Here is a 22,325-nt window from a genome sequence, read left to right as displayed (position 1 = left end):
TATCAAATGCTGTATAAATATCAGTAACAATATTAATGAAAAGTTATCAATTAGAGTTATCATCAAACACCTCATCTTCTTCTTCTTGTATCTTTCTTCACACTCGTTACCTCATACATGCCTGATTGGGCCAGATTTGGAGGAGAGACAATGGATACAAGACTATAGTGTCGGGAACCAGGAAATTGGTAAAAAAGGCCTGCAACAAGTGACTAATATGGAAGAAGGCCTGCAACAGATGCTTTGTGATGACGCAGCCAAGGAACTATGAAAAAAGGCCAGTCAGAAAATCATGGTGAAAGGGCTAAGATCATTGATGAAAGCTGTGACTATTGATTGGTGGTGAAGGATTGGATTGTCTGTTAGTAGCTGCTGATGGTGGAATAACGCACATGCACCAAGAGTAACGGTATTTTGGATAGACTTGCAGTAGTAGTAATTGTTCTTATTTTTATTCCGTTGTTATTTTGTTATTTAGCTAGTCTGTCTTTTACCTAAGAATTCTGTTATGGCAGCTGGTGAATTGGAGTTTTGAGCCGATGATTGGCTATTTATAGTGCACATGAAGGACATTGTATTCATGCTGAAAATTAATACCGAATCCATTTCTCCTTCCTAAGAATTCTTTCTTCTATTCTTTTATTCTTCTCCTGTTTCTTTTTATCCTCTGTGCTGCTATATGAATCAGGCTCCTGACATATAGCTTCTTACTTTCATCACCTCTTACCGTCAAATTACCATGAAAAGAAAAATAAATAAAAACTGTAACCAACTCATGCAGCTGGTGCAAACTTCTTTTAATATTTCTGTTTGAAAAGGAGAGTACATGAATCCTTCACCAAAATTATCATAACAGGAAAAAAGAAACTCATGCAGTTGAGGCACTTACGTGAAGTGCCACTAGGGAAGCATAGAAACCATTACTGATGTGGATCAAGGTCTCATGCTTTCCTTTCTCTATAATAGCACCATTTTTAACCACTGCAATAACATCTGCATTCTGGATCGTAGATAATCGATGGGCTACAACAACTGTTGTCCTCTTCAGCATTACTCTGTCTAATGCATCTTGAACCACTCTCTCAGATTCGGCATCCAGGGCACTGGTTGCCTCATCCAGTAGCAGTATCTTTGGTGTTTTCACTATAGCCCGAGCAATGGCTACCCTTTGCTTCTGTCCCCCCGACAGTTGGACTCCTCGTTCACCTACGAGAGTATCATACCCCTGCATTTGCCATTATTATAAAACGAGAAGACTGAGTCACAACAAGCATCAAAGAAGAACTGATTAGATCATATTTCAATTCCTATGTATGCATGCATAAGTCTTATTAGAGTTTACATGATTGAAGTTGCTTGCTTGACTGTATTTAAGTTTAATAGCACTTCAATGCAGCTATGGGTACTGAAATATTATGTTCCAACCTGTTGTAAACTGCTAATGAACTCGTGAGAATTGGCCAACTCTGACGCAGCTAAGATTTCTGCCTCAGATGCATTTCCATCCTTTCCATATGCAATGTTGGCACGGATTGTTTCGTTAAACAATACCGGTTCTTGGCTCACAAGCCCCATCTGCTGTCTCAACCACTTGAGTTGGAGCCTTTGAATTTCAACTCCATCCAGTGTTATATGTCCAGAATCAGGATCATAAAATCTTTGTAACAATGAGATGGCAGTTGATTTCCCGCTGCCACTTTCACCAACTAGAGCCACAGTCTGAATGAAAATTCCCCAAATAATTTCAAAGTTGCATTGAATCATTAGATTGAATAAAACATGAATGATTTATTTTTGGCTTGTGCTAATTTCTTGCAAAGAATAGAATACAGAATAGGACTAATTACCTTGCCAGAATGAATGGACAAGCTCAGGTCTTGGAAAATTTGAATATCCGGCCTAGATGGATACCTAAAGGTTACATGCTGAAACTCTATATCTCCTCTCACATTCTCTAATGTCATTCCTGACTCGTCACTAGGATCTATCTTTGATTTTCTATCTAAAATTGAAAAAATTGAAGCAACAGCGGTCTTGGCCTTAGAGGAATCAGGAGCAAAGGAGCTTGATTGAGAAATTCCCATAGCAGCCACGGTTAAAGCAAAGAAAACCTGCAAAGCAGACCGTGAAATAAGCATCATTACAACATGAGCAGTATTTAGGAAGGCTGAAATTTCTGTCATGAAAACCTTTACAAATGAGGAAGATGTACTCACTTGAAAAACATCTGTGAATGTTGCTTTCCCATGCTTGACAAGTTGAGCTCCTGCATAGAAACTAGTTGCATAGACAGAAAACAGCAAGAAGAATGATACTCCAAATCCTATTCCACTGACAAGCCCTTGCCTTATTCCTGTCTTTAGAGGACCTTCACATTTCTTTCTATACAGTTGCATCACCTTCTCTTCAGCACAGAAAGAGGCAACAGTTCTTATACTACCAACTGCATCATTTGCAACTTGGCTTGCTTCCTCATACATCATCTGCAAATAGTTAGATTTATTCTTGATGAATAATTATTTATTATGAAAAATTAATCAAGGATATTAGCACCTTGATTATAGATATTTCGCTTATTCCTTTATCATAAAACTTACAAGCTTACTACATAAAAGAACTGCAAGAAAAAATGTTTACCTTTGCATCTGCGCTGAACCCTTTCAAGAACTCTAATTGAACATAAGCATTGAGTCCTGTGAGAGGGACTATTACAAGAATAATGAAAGCCAGTTGCCAACTTGCAGTGAAGGCAATAACCAGACCTGCTACTGCTGATGCAATGTTCTGAACCATCTGAGCTAGTGAATCTCCAACCAGAGAACGCACTGATGCTGCATCTGCTGAAAGTCTAGCACCAATTGCACCACTTGAATGCTCAGGCACATCGAACCAACCAACTTCCATATGAACCACCTTCTCAAAACACATTGATCTGATCCGCTGGATCAACTTAGACCCAGCCACAGCAAAAAAGTATAATTGTGCATTACATGCCAAAAATGAAACAACGGCAACTATCACAAAGATGATTGCCCAGAACTTCGAATCCTTCCTCAATTCATGTGGTGGTTTAAAAAAAGCTTCAATCACTCTAGAAATTAGTATACCAAAAAGAGGAAATATTACACCGTGAATAATTGCACCTATGGATCCAGCTATAAGCTCTGGAATCTCAGGCTTGTTGAGATATGCGAGGCGGCGAATCGGGACCTCTGGAGTTTGCTTCTTTTGTAGAGAAACTTCTGGTTCTGCTAGTGAATTTTCAGAGACATTAAGTCCTGTACGTAAACCAGAAGGAACTGATAATGAATGACGATGGCTATTTCCAGCTCCAGATGATCCCCGACTGATGGACCGTTGCAATGAATTTCTTTGACTAGACAATGACTCCAAAGAAATCTCTGATCTTTTACGTTCATCTACAGCTTCTTCTGAATCTTCATTTACTTCTTGTAACCTTATAAGCTGAGCGTATGCTCCATCAGGATCCGCAAGTAGTTCCGAATGTGAACCTAATCAATCAATAAACACAATAGAGCCAAATCATATGCTCATCTCTTTCAAAACCAAACTAACAATAGCAGTTAATGTGTCAAAATATGTATACTGTTTAAGGTGTAATCATTGTGATGAATTTTTCAAAATCAAACACAGCATCTTGTATAAATACATGTATGGATAAATTATATAAATAGATAACTCATTTAGCAACATTATTCACTACTGACAAGCTTATTTGAGACCACAATACCGTCAGTTGTAATAGATGTAGATTAATATGCCCTGTTCAAATAAGTTACCTTTCTCTACTATCTTTCCACGGTGAATGACAGCAATCATATCAGCATTTCTAATCGTAGTCAGACGATGGGCAACAATGACTGTTGTTCTGTTGACCATAATCCTGTCTAATGCCTCCTGAACTATTCTTTCAGATTCTGCATCGAGTGCACTAGTAGCTTCATCCAAAAGTAAAATTCGTGGATCTTTCAGGATTGCTCTCGCTATTGCAATTCTCTGCTTCTGTCCACCCGAAAGCTGTGTTCCATGCTCACCAACCATTGTATCTAGACCCTGAAAGGAAAATCAAAGGACCAGAATCACTGAACAATGTATATGATCCGGAAAATGAAGACAGCATACTGAAAACTGTTCATGCATAAAATGAACAAGTTAGAACCTGTGGCAGTTTATCAATGAATTTAGCAGCATTGGCAAGTTCGGCTGCAGCTCTTATCTCTTCAGTGGTAGCTTCATCTTTTCCATATGCAATATTATCCCTAATGCTGGATGTAAATAACACAGGTTCTTGGCTGACGAGGCCAATTTTCCCCCGAATCCACTTTAACTGATACTCTTTGAGGTTGATGCCATCTATGAGAACTTCACCGGATTGCGGATCATAAAATCGCTCTACTAGACTTATGACTGTCGATTTCCCACTCCCACTTTGTCCAACCAAAGCTGCAGTCATGCCACTTGGGATAGAAAGAGAGAAACCACTAAATATTTGCTCATCCGGTCTAGCTGGATAACTGAAATATACTTCCTTTAACTCTATACTTCCATGGACGTCATCTGATACCTTTCCACTCGTATCATATGCATCTATCTCTGGCTTTCTACCAATGGTCTCGAACATCTTATAAGCTGCAGCTTGTCCAGCAGCAAATGCACTCATGCAAGGGGATGCTTGCCCTAGGGACCTGAAGCATCCATGTATAAATGCAAACGGTCAATAATTGATAAATCATCAAAGAAACTTTGTGTATTTGTGTTATGCGTTTCAGATTAACAGAGGAACTCACGTAGAGCCAGTCAACACAACAAGGATTACATTAATCACTTCGCCACCTGTGTATCCTTTTTCCAGTATCATCTTTCCTCCATACCATATTGCTAAAGCATAACTAGAGAACAGGATAAAAACAAATAGGCCAAGTCCCAATCCAGTAATTAAGCCCTCATGAGCACCTGAGTGGTAAGCAGCAACAAGATACTTCTCGTAATTCCGTATGGCTTGCTTCTCCCCAGTAAATGATGCAACCTGAATAATAATTAAATGATGAGCATACTTTTCCAGGCATGCTTTTAGTAATGGCTATTCTTAACGTACCGTTCTGATTGAACCAATAGTCTGCTCAACTACAGTTGCTGCTTTTGCATAAGCATTTTGTCCATGAGAAGCTGTCCTAGCTATCATAATAGACATAGCTGCACCAGCTAGAACAAGCAGGGGCAGAGAGGACAACATGACAAGAGTAAGAAGCCACCCTTTGACAAATGCTATTAAAAATCCTCCAATGAAAGTTGATAGGAGCTGCAGAAATTTCCCAACCTGAAAAAATAGCAGACAAAACTATTTAACCACTGGAACACATAGGCAAGATAAATTCTGAGAACCTCTGTCCTTTATTATGAGTTCCATTACTTTTTAAGAAGTAATGTATAGTACCTTCTCTCCCATTGCATCTTGTATAAGAACAGTGTCACCAGACATTCTACCAATGACCTCTCCAGTGTTTGTTTCCTTATCAAAGAAAGCAATATCTTGTCTTAATATAGTCTTCAAATATAAACCCCTTATTCTTGCAGCCTGTCTCTCCCCTGTGACCATCCAACAAACCACCTCTGAAACAACAGACAGAGTTTTCTCAGTCCACTTACTTGATAGACTACATTTCTCTGTGCATGAGATGGTATTAGCATATATAGTGTTTTACTTACGGAGAAATGAGGCCACAGAAGATCCTATTCCCAAGTAGACAAATTTCAGAGACACCTAAAGTTTTTCCAGGCAACAAATCATGAGCAACATTTTTCCATTTAAAGTTGAAAACAACTACAGTTGAAAGAATATAAATCAAGTTCCACAACTAACTCTCATAAAAAAAGTAATAGGTGCATTTTCATCTTCTTTGCTATAAATATCTACATTCCTTCCAAATATGAATCTTTACTAGAGTTAGATCAGTTCATACTTAAAGCTTGTACCAAAGATGTTTACCTTGGAAACTATATCCACAACATCTTGGTTATTCTGGTTATTTCCAAAAGCATCAATCGTATCCCCAAGAAATATTGTCATCAAGGGCATACTTAATCCATTCCCAAGAGCACCAATTGTGCCAATGATCATCAAAACAATATCAACAGAGTCTGCAAATGAAAAGAGCTTGTGGAATGGAACTGAGTTTGTTTTCTCTTCTCCATTGCTCTTCTCCATTTCTTGTGGGTGCCCATTTGCTCTGGCGCTTTTATCCTTTTCTTCCAGGCCTTTTGATGTGCTAGTCTCATGGGTACTTATGTCACTGTGTACGCCATTTTCCACGGCCATAGCACACAGTTTAAGATAATAATCTGATAGTTTGTCTACTACTCTTGGAACTTATTGAGCTTACTTTGCAGCTATATAGCACAAACAAGTAGTGGTTCAATCCCTTAACTCTCTAATCAAGATTACAATAGCATAACGAATTAGAAATAAGCTGTATTAAAGGTGGAAACATAAAAGATACATATTCATTTAAATGATTCCAATTGTTGTTGAAAAAGAAAAATCAGAGGATTGACTTTCTATCACTTTCTTGAGTTGAACTGCAGTAGCCATTACGAAATAAAAGAGGATTAAACTGCTCAATCTTGTGTGTGTATATTCCAAGAAATCAAGTACCATACAATTTATTCTATTGCCAATATATCAAGAAATTCAGTTAAAATCAGTTAGGAATTGATGTCACCACAAGTGAGAGGTAACAACGGTCTTAGTTTTCAGTAGGGGTTCAAAGGATTAGTGTCTAAAGGTTGTAGAAGCATTAGTCCATTATAGGTGTATGTAAGTGTCGAGTCGGTTATTTGAGTGGTCCTAGGTATAAGGAGAAACATGCTCCAGTGTTCTAGGGGTAGTCCCTTGAGGTTATAAGGCGTAACGGGTCCCTTGTTGTGCGTTTACTAAGCTAGTTCCAAATTTGTGGGTGTAGACGAGTTCTTAACTCGCTTGGGGATTCACCTCTTGGCGAATCTCCGTCATCACAGCTTATTCTAATATCATTATTCCAACAACTTCAGTGGAAATCAGTTATAGTAGATGTAGAAATCTTAGTGAAGGCTAAACTATATGCATTCAGGCTCTTAACTCTCTTACATGGAGATGAACCTCAGCACCTATATTTTCACATGTGCCACCTAAATTTGTCGCAGAATACTTAATATCTTACCATTTCTCTAAATGCATATATATAGTGGAGAATATGCTCGGTTCTGTTGTTGATGGGGACAAAACTGTGCAACCTCACACTTCTTATACAATCGAACTGAACTTTTTTAATAATCATAACACAATCACACTATATAGCAGAGAGAACAAAAGTGCGCAAAACCCAGGCACTTTTTTTTTTAAGAAAAGGGACTGAGGCAACTAATCTCTTACCAAACAAGGTGAAAGGATCCTTGACCTTGTTCTTCCCTGTGGATACATATTGCGTTTGAGCATTTTGTAGTTTAGATATAGGCGTTTTATTGCTTATAGAGCAAGCAATTTGGATATTGACTGGCATATGTTGACCAAAACCTAACATCAAGAAATTAGCCAAAGGCTTGGACTGTCCTCTTAGTAAACCAGACCCTGTATTATTCATTCTTTTGTGAACAAAGATTTAATTGATCAGTAACTTGGAGGAAAGGGGAATATAGATTCTTCACAAAGATCGATTAGAATATTGAATACAAAGAAAATGACAGACTAAATAAAGAAAAAACATTTGCTTTCATCAGACAGGTGATCTAGAAACGCTAGAGAAAGCAATATTTAGTTATTTTATGTCAAATCCTTAGTGCAGAATATGCAGTTTTGGACCAGTTCAACTAACTAGTTTCAGGTAAACGAAATAATTAAAAACGACAGAGGCAAAATAGTCAAACAGAGATCTAAATCCCTACCTTGTGCATCATAGATAAGCATCTAAATCTAGCCGACATTGTACCATAATTTCAAAGCTAATTGAATTAGTCAAAGAAACTATGAGCTAAGCTTAGTTAATCAACTAGTTGCTTCGTAACTAAGTTTGTGGCATTAGCAAACTTGGGAAGAAACGTATCCTATTAGAGCAGCAGAGGAAAATGTTTAGCTATTTTTCCACTTTTCAAAAACCTTGCCGTTCCAATAAAACATGGATCCCTCAATCGACATCATTCAAACCCTTGACACGGACGTTGGTAAATCGGTCCCCTTTAGCCTCTTACACCACCTGCGAATAACTGATTATGGTGGCACTTTAGGCAAGAATACTGAATCCCGCCACTGATGAGACAAAGAAGATCGCTCCCAATCCTAATGGTGGCTCATTTTTCCTTAATGGTAGCCTGTTGAAGAAAAACGACGCAGTTTTTACAAAAATGGAGGGAAAGGTATTCCCTAGCGTCTTTCGAAAACCAGTAAAAAAAGAAAAACACTTTTCAAATGGCGGGCATAATTAGTTCGAGCCACTACAGTGCCGTTTCGTTCTACCTATTCGTTCAGCCACTAACAAAAAAGAAAATCCTATATAATTAGAACGAGTTTAAGGCGTGGCAGGATATCTAGCGACGAATTACAGTTCTCGCTAAATATTTTGGCGGCAGTATTTTCTGACTTTTCACTGAACTGGCGGCGAAAATTTGTTTCGTCTTATGTCTATCTCACGATGTCGCGTCTAGATTTAGCGCAGAATAATGACGTCACCTAAAATATTTTGGCGGCGAAACTAACGGCAAAAAGTTAGCGGCGAAAAGCAGGGCATCACAAAAAAATACGACGAAGGACATGATGCACCAGTAGATCTACATATAAGTATTGATACTGTCGCCTAAAAGTAGCGATGAAATCTTAGATCGAGGACATATCATGTCATCCGTCCAAATTCGAAACATATATGCTGATTTTTTGCAGATGTTCTCGACAAAGAACGAAGCTACTGTACCCAAATAAGAGCTGGACAACAATATTGAACAAAGATGATCTGCATAATATCTTCATAATATGTATAGGAAAGAAAGGGACAATAGTCTAATTGTTTTACCAAATTACGCAAAAGTTTTAGACATAGAATTGACCAGTTCTTTCCTTCTTGAAATCAACCAAGCTGAAGTAGCTGTGAAGAGCAAATGAGCAACTGAAAGTTCTATATTTCAAGGCGGAACTACTTTGGGTAGCTGGGAAAATCATTATATAAATATAATCACAGACTAACTAAAATTCCTGATAACGCCATCGCTCAGGATCTCTAATATCATATACTAGAAAAAAAGTATAAATTGGAGAAATTTGTCTAAAGTAGGAACAGTCAACCAAATGAATTAATGCTAAAATATGCATTAAGTTTCTTTTTTTTTTTTTTTATTCCAGTATGATTTATGATACTCTTCGTTGCGTTTTCGCTTCATACAAGAATTCACAATGTGCCATTCGTCCATTCGTTCTTCTTTTGTTTTGTGTTTGAATGAAAATAATAATAATAATTATAAAAGAGAAACGCATTTACATATAGCTTTGGGTTGGACAACGTGGAACATAGGACTTCTACCAAAATTGTAACAACAGCCAGCATTAGGGAGAAAAATGAAAAAAGGAGAAAAAGCAAATGATAACTCATGCAGTTGAGGCAGTCGTATGAAGGGAGACTAAGGAAGCATAAAAGCCATCTTTGATATTGATCAAAGTTTCATGCTTTCCCTTCTCTACAATGACCCCATTTTTAACCACTGCAATAACATCTGCATTCTGGATTGTAGATAATCGATGGGCTACAACAATTGTAGTTCTGTTCACCATTACTCGGTCTAATGCATCTTGGACCACTCTCTCTGATTCAGCATCTAAGGCACTGGTTGCCTCATCTAACAGCAGTATTTTTGGACTTTTCACTATGGCACGAGCTATGGCTACCCTCTGTTTCTGCCCACCTGACAATTGAACCCCTCGTTCTCCTACAAGAGTGTCGTACCCCTGCATTTTGCATTTTCACAAACATTAAGCAACAGGGTTCTCAAGATAAACTAACTAAATCATATATGACTTCCTATCTATACTGAGTTACTGTGTTCTAACCTGTTGTAAGCTACTGATGAACTTGTGAGCGTTGGCCAACTCTGATGCTGCTAAAGTTTCTGCTTCAGTTGCATCTCCATCCTTTCCATACGCAATGTTGGCACGGATCGTATCATTAAACAAGACTGGTTCTTGGCTCACAAGCCCCATCTGCTGCCTCAGCCACTTGAGTTGGAGCCTTTGAATTTCAACTCCATCTAGAGTTATATGACCTGAATCAGGATCATAAAATCTTTGCAATAATGAGATGACAGTTGATTTCCCACTTCCACTTTCTCCAACTAGAGCCACAGTCTGAAAGAAAATTTTAAAAAAAAAAATTATCACTCTGATAAATGCATAAGTAAATGAAAAGCAATGCTTTCATGATTCATTTTTGGCTTTTGCTAACTGTTAATTTGCAACAAATAGAACATAAAACAGGGATAATTACCTTGCCAGAGTGAATTGCCAAGTTCAGGTCTCGGAAAATTTGAATGTCCGGCCTAGATGGATACCTAAAGCTTACACGACGAAGCTCAATTTCTCCTCTCACATTCTCTATGGTCATTCCTGATTCGTCACTTGGATCTATCTTTGACTGTCGGTCAATAATTGAAAATATGGAAGCAACAGCACTCCTGGCCTTGGAGGAATCAGGAGCCAAGGAACTTGACTGTGAAATTCCCATAGCAGCCATGGTTAAGGCAAAGAAAACCTGCAGAGTAGACCAATTAAAATCAGTATCATTATTAACATGGTTAGAGACTATTGTTTAGGAAGTCTTGTAAGTATTTCAGGAATAAACTCGAGAATGGCATATGTATACTCACTTGAAAAACATCCGAGAATGATGTCTTCCCGTGCTTGACAAGTTGAGCTCCTGCGTAGAAACTGGTTGCATATACAGAAAACAGCAAGAAGAAAGACGCTCCAAATCCCATTCCACTTATGACACCTTGCCTTATTCCTGTCTTCATAGGGCCTTCACACTTCTTTTTGTACATTTGCATCACCTTCTCCTCTGCACAGAAAGAGGCAACTGTTCTTATACTTCCAACAGCATCATTTGCAACTTGGCTTGCTTCCTCGTACATCATCTGCAAACATTTAAATTTAGATTTCGTTGAATAATTTCAAATTCACAAATTATATTTATAGAGCCCCTTGAATATAGTTTATTTTCTGTTACTTCGTTTTTTTTTTTTTTAATGAGTGTAACAAAATCATGAAATAGAATGCACACCTTTGCATCTGCACTGAACCCTTGCATGAACTTTACTTGAACATATCCAGTGACTCCAATGAGAGGAATCAGCGCAAGAATAATGAAGGCCAATTGCCAACTTGCAGTGAAGGCAATGACTAGACCTGCTACTGCTGATGCAAGGTTTTGAACCATTTGAGCTAGTGAATCTCCAACCAAAGCACGCACTGTTGCTGCATCTGCTGAAAGCCTAGCACCAATTGCACCACTTGAGTGCTCAGGCTCGTCAAACCAACCAACCTCCATGTGAACCACCTTCTCGAAACAAATAGTCCGGATCCGTTGGATTAATCTACTGCCAGCCACGCCAAAGAAGTAAAATTGTAATGGTATTACCACAAAGCTTGCCAGACCAAGAGTCATAAATATAAGCGCCCAGAAATTCGTGTCCTTTCTTAATTCATGAGGTGGTTCATAAAATGATTTGATCACCCTAGACAGTAGTATACCATAGATGGGAAATATGACACCATTGGCACAGGCAGCTATAGCTCCAAATATTAGCACTGGAATCTCAGGCTTGTTGAGATATGCGAGGCGACGGATTGGAACTTCTGGAGTATTTTCTGGTGATGGAGAATCTGTAGGTTCTTCCTGGGGGTTATCGGTGGCATTAATTCCTGTAGGCAAACCAAATGAGACTGAGAATGAATGACGACTGCTATTTCCTACACCAGATGATCCCCGGCTGATGGATCTTCGCAGTGAGATTCTTTGACTTGATTGTCTAAAAGATTCTGAAGAAAGATCTGATCTTTTATGGTCCTCAGGTTTTTGCTCTGAATCTTTATTTACTTCTTGTAAGCGTATAAGCTGAGAGTATGCGCCATCAGGATCCATGAGTAACTCTGAATGTGAACCTAATCAACGAATCAAGATGTTCTTAAGTTATGCATGTTCCTTATTCTTTTCAATGAAATCACATAATAAAATTCACATAATCTCTTGTAGCCAAAATAATAGACTTTAATCAGGACAATTATAGACACTGGTGCGAAATAGCAAGAAAGGGCACACCCATGCTAATCATTCATGAATATTCATTTATTTATTAAGAGTTCTGTAAAACAAATTGCTATTACTTGATATGCACTAAGAACTCGTAAAATGATGGTTATTGTGAAGAATCTATAAGTAATGTAGAAATAAGAACTTAACTAGTGGACAACAAAAGCGCAACATATGCCGTGGCATAGTGAAAGACAAAGCATAAGCATTAAGGTACCTTTTTCAACCATCTTTCCACGGTGGATAACAGCAATAACATCAGCATTCCTGATTGTACTCAGACGATGGGCTACAATAACAGTTGTTCGGTTGACCATTATCCTGTCTAGTGCCTCCTGAACTACCCTTTCAGATTCTGCATCAAGTGCACTTGTGGCTTCATCTAAAAGTAAAATCCGTGGATCTTTCAGGATTGCTCTTGCAATTGCAATTCTCTGTTTCTGCCCACCAGATAGCTGAGTTCCATGCTCACCAGCCATGGTGTCTAATCCCTGGATGCAAATTCCAAGTTTCAAATTAAATGACACACTCCGCATGATACAGAAACAGTACAACAAACTGAAATATTTATTACTGAACAACCACTTACCTGAGGTAGTTTGTCGATGAATTTAGCAGCGTTGGCAAGTTCAGCTGCAGATCTTATCTCTTCGGTGGTTGCTCCATCCTTTCCATACGCAATATTATCCCTAATGCTGGCAGTAAACAGCACTGGTTCTTGGCTGACAAGTCCAATTTTCTCCCTAATCCATTTTAACTGAAACTCTTTGAGGTTGATCCCATCTATGCGTACTTCACCAGCCTGTGGATCATAAAACCTCTCTATCAGACTGATCACTGTGGACTTCCCGCTTCCACTTTGTCCCACCAATGCTGTAGTTGTGCCACTTGGGATTGACAGAGAAAATCCACTAAATATTTGTTCTTCTGGTCTAGCTGGATAACTGAAATATACATCCCTCAATTCTATATCTCCACGGATGTCTTCCAATATCTTTCCCCTTGTGTCATAAGCATCTATCTCTGGCATGCGACTGATAGTCTCAAACATTTTATAAGCTGCAGCCTGTCCAGCAGCAAATGCGCTCATGCATGGAGATGCCTGCCCCAGGGACCTGGAGCATCCATATGCACAATGTTATGGAAGATCAATAAAGAAAATTTTTTGTTTTTAAAAAAAAAAAAAGGTATTGTGTGTGTGTGTGTGTGTTTTCTTCTCAGAGGAACTTACATGGAACCACTCAACACGGCAATGATCACGTTAAGCACCTGCCCCCCTGTGTACCCTTTTTCTAGTATCATCTTTCCACCAAACCATATTGCCAAGGAATAACTGCAGAATACGACTAACATTAGTACTCCAAGACCTACTCCAGTAGCGATGCCCTCATGAACTCCTGAATTGTATGCAGTAACGAGAAACTTCTTGTAGTTACTTATGGCTTGCTTTTCCCCAGTAAAAGATGCAACCTGGTTAAAGATAATTGAAGAAAATTAGCATACTCTTAGTAAATTTTCCAGGCATGTGCATAAGACTTGTTATGTAGACTTACAGTTCTAATTGATCCAATAGTCTGCTCGACTACAGTTGCGGCTTTTGCATAAGCAGTTTGTCCGCGGGATGCCATCTTAGATATTGTGATAGACATCACTCCACCAGCTATCACTAGCAGGGGGATAGAGGATAACATGACGAAGGTAAGTAACCACCCTTTGACAAATGCTATAACAAATCCTCCCAAGAATGTGGATACGAGCTGTATAAATTTCCCAACCTGCATTCAATTAGACAGATTTATTTTTAGCATAGGAATGATATAGGATAGATATATCAAATTCAGTCCTCTAGGAATTCTGATTACTCCAGAAGTACACTTTTACCTTCTCTCCCATAGCATCTTGTATAAGAACAGTGTCACCGGACATTCTGCCAATGACCTCTCCGGTGTTTGTTTCCTTATCAAAGAAAGCAATATCTTGTCTCAATATGGTTTTCAAATATAAAGCCCTGATTCTTGCAGCCTGTCTCTCTCCTGTGACCATCCAACAAGCCACCTCTGAAACACAACAGACAGAGTTTCTCAATCCACATGCTTGATAAAGTATACTTTTCCGTGCATAAGATAAAAGATTAGAACATTTACTTACGGAGAAATGATGCTGCTGCTGCACCTATTGCTAAGTAGACAAATCTTAGGGACACCTGAAAAATTTATCAAGGTAACAAATTAGTAACACCTTCCCACTCAAGATGAAAACAGTTGTATTTGTACAAGAACTATAAAGCTCTGTGTATCTTTATGAATACGTGCATTTTCATCTTTTTTACCTCTTATTAGTTGTTAAAATTTACAACAAAAATCCAATTAAGCATCAAGAAAAATGCCTAATAATATCAACTCTTTAATGTTTTTTTCTTAAGAATTAGATCAGTTGATACTTAAAGACTAGTGAATATGTTTACCTTGGAAACTACTTTAACCACATCTTGATTCTGGTTTTGTCCAAAGGCATCAATAATATCCCCAAGAACAATCGTCATAAGGGGCAGAGCTAATCCATTCCCAATAGCAGCAATTGTGCCAATAATCATCAAAATTACATCTTTGGAATCTGCAAATGAAAAGAGCTTGTGAAATGGAACTGAGTTGGTCTTTTCATCTCCTTTGCTCTTCTCCGTATCTTGTGGTAGCCCATTTGTGCTGGATTTCTTCTCTTTCTCCTCTTCATGGCTTTTTGAGGTGCCGGCTTCATGGGTACTGGTATTGCCATTCAGGCCATTCTCTTTGTCCATAACAATAACCTCAAGATATTAATCTGATTATCAACAGCTCTCACAGTATACAAGTTATATTATGGCTGCAAAGCACAAAGATATAGTGGCTGAAATCAGCATCATAGTATAAGACAAGGGGTACTTGTAGGCTATACTAATGAAAGATCAAATACCAACAAAAGGGCAATAAAAACAAGCAGAAAAAAGGATAATTAAAACCTTAAACATATGGGCTCTTAAAAAGTACAGAACTAAAAATTCCAGATAAGGGGATTCAGTAAGCATCTCTTTCTGCACTGAACTTAGATAACCATTAAGTAACAAAAAGAAAAGGAGAGAGAGAGAGAGAGAGAGAGAGAGAGAGAGAGAGAACTCCACAGATCTTGAACTGAAAGTGCACTTTTATCTTTATTATCCAAACTCCAAAAGGATCAAGATCTGCCATTTCCTATATTCTAATATTAAATACTATACAAACAAGAAAGTAGAAGAAACGAATTTGGAACCTATATTTGCATAATTTTCTGGGAAGTCAGTTATAACTACCTAAGCAAAACAAACAAAACAGCAAACCGGATGTAGTCTTAGTATTATCCCACATAAGTAAGATACCAGCCTCTACTTTTTCTAATAATATATTGCTAACTCTACTAACCCAAGTTGCAGAATGCTTCAGGCATATGATCTAGAGAGAGATAAAAGAAAGACAGATGAGAGCTTTCTATGCTTTTAGTTCTCTCTCTGGATTCAAATATGTTGAGAACAGGACCCATTATAGAAAGAAAATAAAGCAAGTCAGATGATAGATGATAAAGAACCAAGTTCTGTTCTGTATATCTAATGTGAACAAAACAATTCTCTGCAACCCCATATTCAAATTTATTGAATAAAGTAAGAACCCAGATAGCAGTTGATAAAGAACAAAAAGAAAAAAGGTACTGAGAAACATGCCCTTGCTTACCAAACAAGGAAAATGAAGAAATTGGTTTGAAAAGAACAGTTTTTTAAGATTTGGGTTTTAGCCTCTGTACAGTTACTTTCCACTTAGTAAATGGCTGGATGCCTCAGAATATATGAATATATATATATAGCTATTTACATACCTTGAAGAGCAAGTATTTTGGGTGACAAGTCGTCACCTACCTGCAATTTAAAATAATGAAGCATTGCAGCAGCTACTAATACAGATCGGTCAAAAAGAGCATAGAGAAGTTTCCTGCTTGTCAACCAATTATTGTTTTTGTTTATTCTTTTTGATGGTTTTCTATGAAAAAAAGTCCAGTTTATACGTGTTACATGTACAAACATTAACGAATTTATACTGTCGCCAATGCTACTTGGAGTTGTTTCAAGGTTGATAATTAATATCAATTAATTTAGTAATCAACTTTCAAAGCTTGTCTTCCTTTTTTAATACAAGTTTGAGATTTGATTCCCAAGGATATAAGGAACTCCAATTTATTATTAAGAAAAATCGCACCACATACTTAGATTGTAAGAAAACTTATTTTAAATAATTTGTATTCAATCATCGCTTACGTCTACAACAATGAATTCATTGAGAAACGTGGACATAACATTGTTAGGTTTAATTGTTTTCTTATTTTAATTTAATTTAGATTATATACATTGAAATTTCATCAAACTCAAAAATGAATATTTCAATCATGGAATCATAAGTAAGTTCATTCAGCAATGAATTTGCTGATTTAAGAAACGAATGATATACAATTTTTGAAGCAGAGAACAATAGCGTAAAATCTTATCAGTCTTGGAGTAGGAGCAAAAGAAAAACTCTGAAAGACTTTATAAAATGGTTGATGACCTCAAGATTCAACTGCCAAAACCAACACACTATTTTATGTGAAAAACTATATATATATCATATGCCAAAATCTAAGTTTTGTTTCCAACTCCCAAGCCAAATCCTGTTCTAATTTTAATAATTAAAGAAACATGTATGATATAATAGGATTTTTGTGTCCTTCGAGTCCATTTTTAATGGATAAATCCATTGTGTTGTTCGACTCGCTTAAGCTTAAACTAATATATGTATATATTGTTTTTCCTTATTTTGAGAATCTCAATTATAACTCTTACTTGGCGTGGCCTATATATGGGACTTTCTCCAGGATGATGCTTGTTTTGTGTGGCTTAACCAACTGTGTAATAAGTCTTCATTTTGAGCATCCCTCTATTCAGAGTTTTTTATTATTATTTTTCCACATGATTTTTTATTAATAAAAAACCTTGTAATTTATGTATATTTCTTATTATATCAAATTGACTATGAAGAAATTATAAAATCCTTCTGATTAGATTAAAGAAGAATTTCTCACTATAAATTTAATTTTTCTACTGGGTTCATAATCAATAATTTAATTATATAATTTACAGGTCTTAAGGAAGAAGATGAGAAGTTTCATTCAAATCTCATTTTCTTACTCACTGTTTAGAGTCTTCAACAATTTTGACTAATTTAATCAAATTAAAGATTAGACTATTGAATATTATGCATCTCCACATAACTTTCAACTTTTTATTTGGACAAGGAAATGAATGTCAAGCTTACAACACTATTGAATCGAAGAAATATCAAACTTTAGTTACAATAATGTAACAATGCAACGTATGTGAAAGTCCTTTTCATCTTTTACAGTAGATGTTATTTCCACAATTTTTTCTCTGTCCAAATAGCCTTATCCTTTAATTAATAAGGATGCACGGTAAAATTATATGATATGAATTTTGATTGAATTTGATCCAATTTGTGGTTGGTAAAACTACTTTTTTTTTTATATATATATATTTTTTTAATTTAAAGTATTACTTTTAGAGAGAATTAGGTGGGTGATACATACCCTATAATAACTTGATCTGACTACTCTTTCTATTTTATACTAATCAATTCTTTTTTTAAATAATTTTTTTTAATTATTTGTTGTTTTTATATGTTCAATACAATATTAATTATTTTTCCTTATTTTTATCCTTGTGTTTGAGTATTCTTAATAGTGCTCTTTATTTTAAGAAGTATAATTTCTATAATAAATAGCATTTTAAAGAATATTTATATTAATATAAAGAGTAAAATATTTTATTTAAGTCCAATAAATTATTTATATTTTATTTTCATAAATATTAATAACTTTAATTTATCTTCTTTTTTAATTTTTATCAATAGAAAAATAAGAATTATAAAGATTAAATAATTCAAATGCATAAAAAATTATAATGCATTTATTAAATATATAGTAGAAAATGAAATATGGTTCGCCATGTGTAGAGAGTTAAATTGACTATCTATTTTATATTTAAAAAATAAAAAATATATTGAGATGTTATTTTATGATATAATTCTTTTAAATGAAGAGTGTATTGGAAATTTTCTTAAAATATATATAATAAACTGCAAGAATATCTATATAGAGATAATTTAGTATATTTTAACTCTTTTTTATAATTAAACTTATTAAATATTTTTTTAACTCAAATGAAATACTAAAAATGACAAATAGTATAAAATAGATTGAATAATTAATTATATCTTAAACTCAAAAATAAGCACAAGAAAATATCTTGTTTTAAATTATTTTAGTGCATCTCATTGATTTTAGGGTTAAATGTTATTTACCTTTTGTGATTTGGTTTAATATATGAGTCGTTTTTTATGTTTTCCTTTTATTATATTAAAATCATTTTCAGTTTTAATAAAATTATCTATTATCCTTTTCTATGTTCATCTAATGACTATCAAATATCAAACTCGTCCAAAATTAATTTTATTATTAAATTAAAGTAAAATTTTATTTTCAACACAAATTAATTTAATGTCTAATTAAAATATCTTTCTTGCTCTAATTTTTTATTTTTAATATTATATAATTCAAATAAATTTAAAAATTTTGAACTTACTTATATTTACAATTGTATTATTAAATTACTATATAATTTAATTTTAATCTTAAACTATCGATTTAGTTTTTAAACTAATACATAAAAGAATAGTAATTAGTTTTATTACAAATGGAGGAGATTTAAATATAATAAAAAATATAAAAATTGAGTCATATATTAGATCAAGTCTCGATAAGTAATCCGCATTTAACCTTATTTTATAAAGTATGAATTGCCTTGAGTTGAGTAATAAAAATAAAACATAAAAATAATTTATTTTCTTGTAAAAAAAAAAAGGAGAAAGTTTCGAAGCAATCACAAAAAAACAAAGAGACAAGGGATGGGGAAAAGGGCAATTAGATTTAGGACCACGCGTGAAAATCACAAAGTTCCACAAACCCATTGTTATAACATCAACATCAACCTCAAACTTAACTTTAAAATAAAATAATGATTAATTATGATAACCGATGTATAAGCTTTTTAATTTTAAAAATTATAATATATTAAAGACAAACGACATTATGAACATTACAAGTTCAATTAAAGTCTAGATTTTAATAATTATTTCTTTTCTTCATTTGCCTTTTTAAGTATGTTAAAATTAAGTTCAAATCTTTTTCTAATAATATTTGTACAGTAAGATTTACTATAGTCTGCTAGTGACTACTTACTTCCTCATTTTTTATTTGAATTAGAAAAGTAAGAACCATATGAGCTTTGATTATGAATGGAAATATACCAATCATGTTATATCTTTTTCTGCTTTGTGGGTTTTAATTTCCATTTTGGTGGGTTCTTTAATAGTATGAGAAAGATGGGAAACCTTACTTGAATTTCTTTACTTTTCTATTGATTTTGATTCAGATTATTAATATTTTTAACTTTATGCTGAATTTCTTAAGCAATTAAAAAACTTATTTATCATATAACTGGTAATTCAATACCAGTTAATATGTTTGAATAGGTCATAGTATAATTTCTTTCCCTCTTTCTTTTATTTTGTCAAAATTTAAATTTTAACATCTACTTTAAAAAGTAATTTTACCTTAGATCAGCAATATTGAGTTTTTTAAGAGTCTGTATCAGATATTCTCTTTTATTTTTAAACATAAGACGGAACTTCACTAAAGTCTAGATTATTTAGCAGATAGGAATTTTAAGAAAATAATAATAATGATGTCAATAATGATGATGCAAATGTTAAATAATAATAATAATAATAAATATTTAGACATACTATGATAAAAATGGATAAAGGGTCAATTTGACCTATAATTTTATGTCTAGGTTAAATACATTCAGTTTAAACTTTTTTATAAATAACTTTTGAACTCATGTCCAAGAATCAAATATGTTGATTTAAATTTCTTTTAGCAAATAACTCTTCAAATATATGTTCAAAAATAAAATATACTCAATTTAAATTTTTTTAGAGTGCAATAACATTATATTTTTAGGTTTTAATTGAATTATAATAATTTAAAATAATATTTATTTTTATTAATTTATTGATATAATATCTAGTGACGCATTATATAAGAGTGTATTTGGCAGAATATAAAATTCATATTTAATTGGCCCAAAAATAAAAAGTTAGTATAATAATATTAGATTTTTAGGTCTTAATTGAATTATAGAAATTAAAAAAATTATTATTATTTCATTAATTTACTGATACAATATTTAGTGATGCATTATACAAGAGTGTGGTTAATAAAACTTAAAATTTAGATTTAATTAATTCAAAAATAACAACTTATGGGCCAATTTGTTAAAAAAATTGAAATTAAAATTAATTTATTAGAAAATTAAATTTAACTTATTAAATTCTTAGAAAGTCTAAATTTGACTGATTTAATATTTATTATTTTGGATATCTAAATTTTAAAATTTTTAGATACGCTATTATATAATGTTTATTATATATTATTTAAAAATATTAATAAAATAAATATTATTTTTAATTTTTATAATTAAATTATAATTTAAAAATATAATATTATTTTACTTTTAAAAAAAATAAATTAGATATATTTAACTCTTTGATACGAATTCAGAAAACTATTTGGTGAAAAATTTAAATCGTATGTATTTAACTTTTAGACATAAATTTATAATATTATTAATTAAAAAAATTAAATTAAATATATTTAACTCTTAAATATAAACTCAAAACAAAAAATAATCCTTTATCCCAACAAAAACAATATAATTCCAATTGATTTAACAAATTTTATCATCATCTAATTAAAAGCCTTATCATTTTTATTTATCCATGATTCAATAATTCTATGGGAGTCAAAATCAAATAAGGGTATATTGGATTAGATGACAGGACTGTATCAAGAAGTGACTCTATGAATGACGCAAGAGATTTGATGGGACAAGTACAAAGTTACATTCCAAAATCTCTATTTTGTTACACCAATTAATGCAGGTACCCTTTCAAAAAAAAAAGAAAAAAGAAAAAAGAGTAGAATCAAATAAAATAATTGAACTAATTAGTTTATTTATGATGATCTAGGATCAAATTATATATATAATAATAAAAAACTTAAGTACTTTAAAAATCGAATAAATTCATTCGAACGTCAATTAATAGGTCCACCAAAAAAAAATTGATGAACATTCGATTGCAATTTGGAAAAAGCAAAATGCATAATCAAATTCTTTCAAATCACTCCAAAACTATCGTATTCTTAAATTACTTTTTTTTTTAATTTGGTGAAATTTAAATTTTGACACTTACTCATAAAATATTCTCATTTTATTTTTAGTTAATCCACTAGATTTTTTATATATGTTTTTCTTTAAAACCGTTCAGAAAAGAAAAGTTAAATTTGAATATCACTTTCAACTAATACAACCGACTATCACATAAATATTTTTGTGCAACCCTATCACTTGTTTAGATTTTAAATTTTTGAAAGAATGTAATCACTACTTCACGACCTACTTGGAGAAAAAATTCATTTTCTATCATTTCAGATAATAATAATAATAATAAGGTGAACAATGGAAGTGTCTAATTTTATTTAAACACAAAATAATCCTCCATATTCGGGAGAAGGTAGGGCAACAGAAACACTAGCAAAAAGTATGTGCCTCACAAACTCAAAACTAGAGCCGGTCATGGTTCATTAACCAATGATTTTAGTTCATGTTCAGTGATTTTTAGAAATGATCGACTTGGATTTATGATCTCGGTTCGAGCGATCCCAACCAAATTGATTTATTTTTTCTTCGGGTCCGAACCGATTCCGGGCCTACTTTTGACCTTTGTGAACAAAGTGGACTTGGCACTGTTGTTG

The 22,325-nt window shown here is 34.0% G+C and overlaps 2 protein-coding genes across 9 annotated transcripts; both read right to left on the bottom strand.

Moving 5' to 3' along the window:
- Positions 1-756: 756 nt before the first annotated feature.
- On the bottom strand, positions 757-8,722 carry LOC8265879 (ABC transporter B family member 11). 5 transcript variants are annotated; one of them, XM_048372019.1, is made up of 14 exons: positions 7,939-8,722; positions 7,430-7,638; positions 6,008-6,408; positions 5,728-5,782; positions 5,456-5,631; positions 5,117-5,338; positions 4,809-5,047; positions 4,181-4,706; positions 3,801-4,074; positions 2,638-3,512; positions 2,217-2,483; positions 1,848-2,111; positions 1,426-1,719; positions 757-1,225 (listed from the first exon to the last, which is right to left on the bottom strand). In XM_048372019.1, the coding sequence occupies exons 3-14, from the start codon at positions 6,335-6,337 to the stop codon at positions 869-871; spliced, it is 3,879 nt and encodes a 1,292-aa protein (XP_048227976.1). In that variant the 5' UTR covers positions 6,338-6,408; positions 7,430-7,638; positions 7,939-8,722; the 3' UTR covers positions 757-868. The 5 variants fall into 5 exon arrangements, with proteins under 5 accessions (XP_048227976.1, XP_048227971.1, XP_002515186.1 ...); XM_048372014.1 differs by having other exon boundaries at positions 6,008-6,449; positions 7,430-8,722; XM_002515140.4 differs by having other exon boundaries at positions 7,430-8,722.
- A 773-nt stretch (positions 8,723-9,495) lies between these two features.
- On the bottom strand, positions 9,496-16,347 carry LOC8265880 (ABC transporter B family member 4-like). 4 transcript variants are annotated; one of them, XM_048372011.1, is made up of 13 exons: positions 16,218-16,347; positions 14,803-15,197; positions 14,487-14,541; positions 14,220-14,395; positions 13,892-14,113; positions 13,570-13,808; positions 12,928-13,453; positions 12,556-12,829; positions 11,310-12,190; positions 10,897-11,163; positions 10,518-10,781; positions 10,085-10,378; positions 9,496-9,982 (listed from the first exon to the last, which is right to left on the bottom strand). In XM_048372011.1, exons 2-13 carry the CDS (start codon positions 15,130-15,132, stop codon positions 9,626-9,628), a joined length of 3,885 nt encoding a protein of 1,294 aa, XP_048227968.1. In that variant the 5' UTR covers positions 15,133-15,197; positions 16,218-16,347; the 3' UTR covers positions 9,496-9,625. The 4 variants fall into 4 exon arrangements, with proteins under 4 accessions (XP_048227968.1, XP_048227955.1, XP_048227950.1 ...); XM_048371998.1 differs by lacking the exon at positions 16,218-16,347 and adding an exon at positions 16,076-16,180; XM_048371993.1 differs by lacking the exon at positions 16,218-16,347 and adding an exon at positions 15,770-16,045.
- Positions 16,348-22,325: the final 5,978 nt, after the last annotated feature.

This window comes from Ricinus communis, chromosome 1 (assembly GCF_019578655.1).
Source record: "Ricinus communis isolate WT05 ecotype wild-type chromosome 1, ASM1957865v1, whole genome shotgun sequence".
NCBI classification, from domain to species: Eukaryota; Viridiplantae; Streptophyta; class Magnoliopsida; order Malpighiales; family Euphorbiaceae; genus Ricinus; species Ricinus communis.
This window is presented reverse-complemented; position numbering and strand designations above follow the sequence as displayed.